General features: G+C 39.4%; 1 protein-coding gene across 3 annotated transcripts in view; it reads left to right on the forward strand.

Moving 5' to 3' along the window:
• Positions 1-6756, forward strand: part of LOC101985767 (complement C5-like) — a 19053-nt gene extending 12297 nt beyond the window's left edge. For 2 of the 3 annotated variants that reach the window (XM_005345988.2, XM_026778685.1), the window contains exons 6-10: positions 2430-2512; positions 2771-2833; positions 3156-3218; positions 3556-3756; positions 6104-6756. In XM_005345988.2, coding sequence (XP_005346045.1) covers positions 2430-2512; positions 2771-2833; positions 3156-3218; positions 3556-3756; positions 6104-6105 — 412 coding nt within the window. In that variant the 3' untranslated portion in view covers positions 6106-6756. The remainder of the gene's footprint in view (positions 1-2429; positions 2513-2770; positions 2834-3155; positions 3219-3555; positions 3757-6103) is intronic. The other variant, XM_005345989.2, reaches the window with a different exon arrangement.
• The last annotated feature ends 1924 nt before the right edge of the window (positions 6757-8680 follow it).

Here is an 8680-nt window from a genome sequence, read left to right on the forward strand (position 1 = left end):
CCAGCCAGCCTCAGCAGATAGCAAAACAGTAAACAAATACACAGATACACACACACACACACACACACACACACACACACACACACACACACACACACACATATATAAAGAAAGAGAGAGAGAGAGTTCCCAAAATTTTCCACCCATTCTTTTTATAGAGAGAGCAATCAATTTAGAGAGAAAACAATCTTCAGTTGTCTTTTTTGCCTTTTCACCCTAACAGAGTGTCCATCTCTGGGAAGAGGGCATTAGGTTATGGTCTATTCAGAGAGCACGTATTCCTAGCACGTGCAGAGATTTAGTCAAAACGTGTGTGTGTGTGTGTTGTGTTTGTAGGAAAATTTGTATATTTGGGTTCATATACAAGGATTTAAGACCATGCTCATACAGAGGTTTATAAAATACATGTTTAATGAGCACTGCTTGTGTGTGGAACTCACAATAAAAGAGCAAGCTGCCAAATAGAAGTCAAGTGCCCACAATCTCTGTTCTCAAGGAACATAGAGCACAATGTCTATGACAAGGGCAGCTATACTGTACTGTTCTATACTGTACTCTACTATACCATACTATACTGTATTGTTCTATACTGTACTGTTCTTTATGGTACTGTATTGTTGGTACTGTACTATACTATACCATACCATACTGTACTGTACTACGCTATTATATACTACACTGTACTATGCTATACTATACTGTACTGTACTATACTATATTATACTGTAGTGTACTATACTGTTCTATACTATATATATATACTATGCTATACTTTTCTGAACTATACTAGACAGTACTATACTATACTGTAGTGTACTGTACTATACCATACTGTACTACACTATACTGTACTATACTATAGTATACTATACTATAGTGCACTAAACTATAGTGTACTACACTATAATGTACTATACTATAGTACTATACTATTCTGTACTATACTGTGTGGTTCTATACTATACTGTACTACCCTATACATAGCTACCGCAGTCATTTCCAGTAGAAAGACTTTAGAGTCACTTGTCCTGAGTCCTCTCTAATTGTATTTGGCTCATTTTGAAAATATTTTTCTGAAAATCTTAGACTGAAGTTGGGAGGCTGAAATAATCTGGATGATTTAAAATTATACAATTTCCTAAAATGCCATAGGCTCCCTAGTGCAGAATCGAGTCTGCTATGTTATGATTCTGATGTCCCAGACATCACCTCGTGCCAGCTGTCCACAGCAGACCACTGGAATCCGTCAGACTCCACTCTCCCGTCTCAGCAGCTTGGCGTCTGTTGTTCTCTATGCACAGAACACATTCTCCTTCATAGTTCTCTTCTCTGGGACATGGGAAAATGACACTTTGTACAACTGCCATCCCTGGATATGACGTAATGTCCTCTTCACTCTCCACCTCCTTGTCCTGTGCATTTTCTTTCTTTTCCATGTCTTATTCACTGTTTCTTTATCACCCCCTCCCCATGTTAGACCCCGGGCTCCTTAAGATCAAGGCCCTTGTCCATAGTGTTCATTTAGCTCAGCAATTCAGCATCCTCGGTCCTCGGTAAATACCTGTTGAGCAAGGACAATAGTCATGACAACCGTGCTATCTCCTCCATTGATCGCATCCCTTATATGCATGGTAGATACGGTTTTTCTCTTTCCCAGTGATGTGCAGTAACTCATGTGAATCAAACCTGCTCGGAAAATGTGTGAGAATTTGATCTGGTATGGATTGTTTGCTATAAAGTCTGCGGTTCTTCTGTCTTGATCTTTTTTTTTTTTTTTTTAAATTTCAGTGTAGTGCTCACTAATTTTTTTCTTTGCCTATTTGGTTTTGGTTATTGGCCTTTGGTCTCTAAGGAAAGAGTTTCTCTGTGTAAGCCTGACTGTCCTCACTCTGTAGACAGGTTCAGCTTGAACTCAGAGATCCACCTCCCAAAGTCCTGGAATTAAAGGCATGAGCTACCACTGCCCAACCTCACTAATTATTTTTAAACAAAGGTTGTTGGGCAGGTTATTTTATTCTTTAAACAAGCCGTGCTTTGTTTTCAAATATAATTTTGCTTAGATGAGGTGTGATTTATACCACTAGCATGCTGTCTTTCCAGACACATTAATCTAATTTTTTTTTGCTATATTTTGAACTGAACATATATTCCTGGATTAAGTAAATTTGAAATTCTTATCAGTTCTCCAAACAATATTGCTATATTAAAGCCAAATATGTAGGATAAGAATGCAATATGAAAAACTAATTGTTAAACAATTTCTTTTATTTTTGAAATGTTCAGTTATGTCTATGTATTGTGGAAATATCTTTCTTCCAAACTTACTTAGGGTGTGTGTGCATTCTTACCTCTTCAAAACAGAAACTACTAGAGTTGATAATTAAAACTCTTTGTTGCCCTCCATGGTTTCAAACATCTGGTTTCCACAGATACGGCAGATGGACGATTCAGGCTAAATATAGAAAAGACACTTCCACCAACGGAACGACATACTTTGGCGTCAAAGAACACGGTAATCTTCAATCTAAGACTCATTTATAGAACGTTAGTTTTGTCCCAGTAATTCTTTTCAGTAATGTAACTGATGCAAACCACTACCAGGTGGGGATGAGGCCCTGGGCCAGGGTGGTGGGAAGTCCTGGTTGGGTATCCGGCTGGGGAGTCAGTCTTGTAGAGGTTGTTAGAGGGCCGCAATGATGTGGAACAGAATACCGTCTTGCGAGTGTTTTAGAAGGATTTTATGCCTTTCACACCACCTTCTGTCTCACAGATAAAGCCTTCAAAATAAGTCTCACGCCACTAAGTGATTGGCAGCACCAAGTGGAAATTCAAGGTACTCTAATGCTTTGGTGGCTGTTCGGGAGTCTGGGATCAGCTTGCCTGTTATTTTTGAAGAAGCCATCTAGATTTATGGATTCGTGTTCTTTATAATAGAAGTGGTACAGTCACCATGGGAACCTGGTTTATGGGGGATCTTTCTAGAATCATGATATTTTAGGAAAAATAAACAATTAGCGACACGTAATTAAGTCAACAAACGATTTAGTTGACGAGAGTATTGCGGGTCATATTGCAGGGACAAGACCTTTTTTTAAGTAATATAACAACATTATGACACTGACCACTCTTCCCTATCTCCATTCTCCTGCTCACAGATAAAGCCCAAGACGTGAGTCTCCAGCCTACAGATTACCTGGAACAGAAAATAAGAGAACAAGGTAGACCAAAAGTTGTATAGCACTGCGGTTATTGCATTCAAGATCAGAGAGCAGAAGACACGGGGTTTCCCTAATTGCAATGCAGCGGCCGGGGGAAAGATGCTCATGGAGGTTCAGTTCACCCCTCTAATGATCCTTCACGCAATCTCAGGATTTCATTGTCCAGATCCTTACCCCGAACAAAGCAGTTTTTTTTTTATTATTTCCTTGCCTAAAACTATCTAAAATGTTTGTTTTCCCCGAGTATCTGGTGAGGGAGTCCTTTGATGGTAGAGAAATTGACGCTTGAGATCTACGACTGTTGGTGGTAAGAACACGCGTATTGACATTGTTTCAGCTGCTACGTACAAACGTCTGGTGGTAAAGAAGTGTTGTTATGACGGAGCCAGACATAGTGCCTATGAAACCTGTGAGCAGCGAGCAGACCGTGTGAAATTAGGCCCACGCTGTGTCCAAGCCTTCACTCTCTGCTGCACCATGGCAACCGAGATCAGAGCTAATGACACCTTTAAACATATCCACGTGTCGAGGAATCATTGTAAGTATGGTATTTCCTGTCGGAACCTTCCAAACCTGTGTAAATTCTTCAAGAAAAGAGGTTTTCATGTTCTACTTATAATTAGAGTTGAAAGGCGGATACCTTGCAATGCCCAGAAGGAAACCCTGTTGTGTATTTGGGGAACTGGAAACAGGACAGCACACTCAGAAAACACTAGCCCAGAGCCAAGACTCAGTGGCACGGAGGCCAGCTCATATGCAGACTCGAAGGAGACTGAGAATCTCCAGTCGATAAAATGCAATGATTCTGTCACATTACAGTCAGCAAAAGTTGAAATCTATTTCAGTGTTAGCATTAGTAGATGTTTCAGGATGAAAGAACTTTCTTAATGTTTCCAAAACTTCAGGGACTCCTTTTCTATATCGTCTTTAGAAAACAACAACAGAAAAAGGCCTTCTAATTTTACTCTGAATATTTTTAATTAATTTTTTTATTTATGAGATTTTGTTATAATCACATTATTTCCCCCTTTTCCTTTGCTTCCTGCAAAACAGCCCATAAATCTCCCTTGCTCTCTTTCAAAATCATGTCCTCTTTTTTCATTGTTACATTTTTATGTGTATACATGTATATATATATATGTGTGTGTGTGTATCTATACATATATATTCATAAATATAACCTTCTCCATCTGTACATTTACATGTATCCTTTTGGGAATAACCAGTTTCCGTTGGATGAGCAGTCAGTGTGCTCTTCCCTGGGGAAGACTCTCCCGCTCCCAGCATTCCTCTGATGCCTGTAGTACTTTGTGTAGGGTTGGTACCTGGTGGTCTTTATCCCTCACTCTGGCATGTCTACTGTTGTGTCTTTGTTCAGCTCACACTGGGGGAGCCATGCTGGGGAGACTGTCTGGTACAGCCTCTGGCGTTGCTGGGAGACAACGTCTCACATCAAAACCTGATCCTCTGGCTCAAAACTGCTTTTGACCAGATTGAGCCCTCTTCTAGCAGCTGAGAGCACCTACACCTGTGTGCACATAACCACACTCAGACACATAACATACACATGACTGAAATAAAATAAATCTTTAAGCAAGAGTAAAGTGTCCATATAAGCATTTGGACTATGGGGAATATTGCCTATTTTCCATATAGTACTTTATTTTTACTTTTTATGCAACCCATCACATAAAGTATGATCCCAGTAACACAGGGGAGGAAACTGAGAATGAGAACTGGTGAAGCAGTGGTGTGTCTAACCTATACCATTGTGAACACAATGGTGTATCTAACCTATCCCATCATGAAGACAATGGTGTATCTAACCTATTCCATCATAAAGACAATGGTATATCTAACCTATGCCATTATGAACACAATGGTGTATCTAATCTATACCATTATGAACACAATGGTGTATCTAATCTATACCATTATGAACACAATGGTGTATCTAATTTATACCATTATGAACACAATGTTGTATCTAATGTATATCACCCTGAACTCGATGGTGTATTTAACCTATATACTCTGAACCTGTTTTGTGTTCTTTTTATGGATTGAACTGAGCAAAAATGAACTGATATAGAGAAAGTCTTTGATAAAAAAAATCATATAACTGAGTTGTAATTTATAGTCATAAGCCTCAGGCCATATAGAGACACACATACATTTAAAATACGATTCTCAGGTTTGTTTAAGAGGAGTTTTGAGGGGCTGAGAAACAAGACTCCTAGTGGCTAGAACATATAAGCCTTTCCCCCAGGTGAGGGGCCATAGCCCTTAATGGTGCTGGTGTTGACACAGGCAAACCAGGTGAGACTAGCAAATAAAATTGGAAATAATGAGCATTTATTGGATGGCTTAGCTGTTTACCCAGCTGACAGTGAATACCACCTAAGGATCAACTGTTTTTATGGAATATGAGGAGCAACCATTAGAGTCACAATAACCCCTTCCTATCACCCACTAAACTTCAAGAGCTCCAAGGTGGTTCAGAGAAACAATGCACTGGGCCAAATTTCAGATGCTCTTAAGTTAAAAGCACCACTAAGAATATAGCATTAGATGAACATTATTTATTGTTACCGGCTTCTGTAGGTGAGGCTTCTGTTTATTCGGTGTTTCAGATTTCTAATGCACTTTTACACTTTCCATCTGAAAATTATTATTATGAGCCCATCATAGCTGCATAAAAGATTTAATTTCTCTAATTATTGTTTTGTGTTTGTATGTATAGGTATGTATACATGTATGTGTATGTGGTATGTGATGTGTTCGTGTAGGTGTGTGCACATATACAGATGGATGTGCAGTCGCACCTGTGGATGAAGATATTGCATGTCCTCCTCAATTACTCCCCACTTTATCTTCTGACACAGGATCTCTCACTGACCCTGGAGCTCCTGATGTGACTGGGCCACCTGGACAGTGACCTCCAGGGATCCTGTGCCCGTGCCTCTTCAGGGCTGGGAATGCAGATGTGCACTGCTGTGCCCACATTAGCATAGGTATTAGGAATCCAAACGCAGGTCCTTTGCTTGTACAGCAAACACTTTACCCATGGAGTGTCTCCCTGCTACTATTTTCCCTAATGTAAAGAGGACATTTAAAAGAAATTAGGCATTATTAGGGTCATAATAATTTCTGTGACTAATGTTCTTCACAGTAGTGCATGATTTTTTCAATTTTAGTTCAAAGTCCTTGAATCTTTTACTTAGAAAAAGAAGAGGAGATCTAACTGCATGGAATATGTAACTGTTAAACCCAGAAGACCGTGCTTACGGCACTGTGGCTGCCACAGTGAATGCTGACAGGCTGCCCAGGGAGAGCTGAAGACTCAACAGCACACACTGCTGTGTGCCCATGCTGCCCAGGTGCCCAGGTGTCTGTAACCCTGTATCAGTTCACCACAAATGATCAGATGTGCTGGCAGAGCATGGGAGCCTCTAAAATGATACTGTGCCTATAAATATGTGTTAAAGCAGAATATTTAAATCAATAAAAAATTATCACCATGTTGAGAAATTTTCAATGATGAAATTTTTCCTATGTTGCTTACATCTTAGCTATTGGTACATATCCCTTGGCCAGTTCTCAATACTTGGCAATTTATTCCTATTCTTCCCCACCTTCATTTTTATTTTCTCTGCAATTGTTTGCATCACGATCAATTCCTTTTATGTAACTTTTATTTTAAGACAGACTCAGTTGTTTGTTTTTCATTTAATTTCTGCTTTTTTGGGAGCTTAGTTGTTAGTTGTTTTAATTTGTTGACCATAATAATACCTATAGCCTGGGGTCTGTAGATCCTAGGATTTTAAGGTTTGGTGGGATGGAATGTCTGTTATTGGGAAGAGCTTGACTGATCTTTGTTCAATCCCTAGCACTAAAAAATAAACTCAAGTTTATATTCTTTACCATCTTGCTTATAATAGCATGCTTTCTACGTGTAGTGCCCCCATTGTCTGTTTTCTTGTACGTGTATCTCATAGAGTGTTCATTATGAATCAAACCAGCAATGAAAGCATATCTTTTATAGCAATGAGCATAGAAGTTAATGCAATTTCTTTAGTATCAGAACATTTTGTGGGATGAAGCCATGCACAGTAAATCACTCTTGGGGCAGTTCCTACTAAAATGGAATTAAGATAAAATTTGATGCTCAAAATGTGTTGCTTCTTGGTCATGGTAGGTATTATTTCACACATAAATGACATCAATGAATAAGGACAGCTAGCATGTGGAAAAGTAGCCCGCCCACGCATGTGCATCAAATGTCTGCTGTTTAAGTGATCCTTTCAATAAATTACGTAGCGTCAGTATGCTTCTCCAGCAGGGAAGACACGGCCAAACTAGAGAAGCAGTTACCTGAATTTGTTGCATGATAAGCTGAAATCTTATAATTTTAATAACTTGGGCACTTTCTCAATCTTCCCTTTTGGATTAGAGCAGGAATAAAATACCATAACTTTAATATTTCTCACAAGCTCTCTGTGTACTACTTGGAAACAAATAAGTTGATACTTGACATCGCTTATTCCATGTCATAAAGCACGAAACACAAATGCGTTCATCAGGGGCTGCTGTGTCAGTCAGAAAACCCTGCTGTCGCCCTAGACAGTCCCTGGTAGATTCCAGTGGACACAATTAGTCAGTCTCCTACAGTCACTTTGTGGTGACCCTCAGTGGAAGGTAATGCTTCATACTAAGAAACTCAAAATATCCAACATAAATTCCTTCAGTGTGGCTGCCTTCCACTCTTTTCTTATCCCCTTGGAAGAAATAGCAATCTCCTTCAAAACCAGGTGCTGTTGTATATAATCTCACCCTGCTTCCCTTATCTAAGGCTCTCAATTCCCTCTCTTCTCAATCTATGGCTAAAGTTAGATTCAGTGACCTTTATGCCATATGCCTTATGCACGAACTGCATCCAAAGTGTGGCACGAAGAAATGTGGCCATAGCTGTGAATTAGATAAATTTACCCTCACTGCATAGACCTTACATTTGTTTTGCATAGATTGCAATGTTTTGGTTTTAGTTATACTACAGAGCCTTGGCAACATTAACATACAGAGCCAAACAACAACATAGCATGATATTGGCACACAAACAGATATATAGAAGACTGGAGTAGAGGACGCAGAAATAAATGCATGAAGCCACAGCTGTCTGATACTAGACAAAAGTTCCAGAATGTATGTTTGAGAAGACAGCCTGAAGGCGGATCAAATTAATACAGGCCAATTGGTATAATATAAAAGCAACTTTAATATAAATGGGCGCCAAGTGAAGGCGGATCAAATTAATACAGGCCAATTGGTATAATATAAAAGCAACTTTAATATAAATGGAACACTCACGCAACCGAAGTTCCAGCGATGCCCAGAAATAGGAGCCAGGAAGAAGGGGTCACCAGCGTTTGTGCACCCCAATTTATAGAGATTTTCCCGAGGCC

The sequence above is a fragment of the Microtus ochrogaster genome, chromosome 4 (genome assembly GCF_000317375.1).
Source record: "Microtus ochrogaster isolate Prairie Vole_2 chromosome 4, MicOch1.0, whole genome shotgun sequence".
Classification (NCBI taxonomy): Eukaryota; Metazoa; Chordata; class Mammalia; order Rodentia; family Cricetidae; genus Microtus; species Microtus ochrogaster.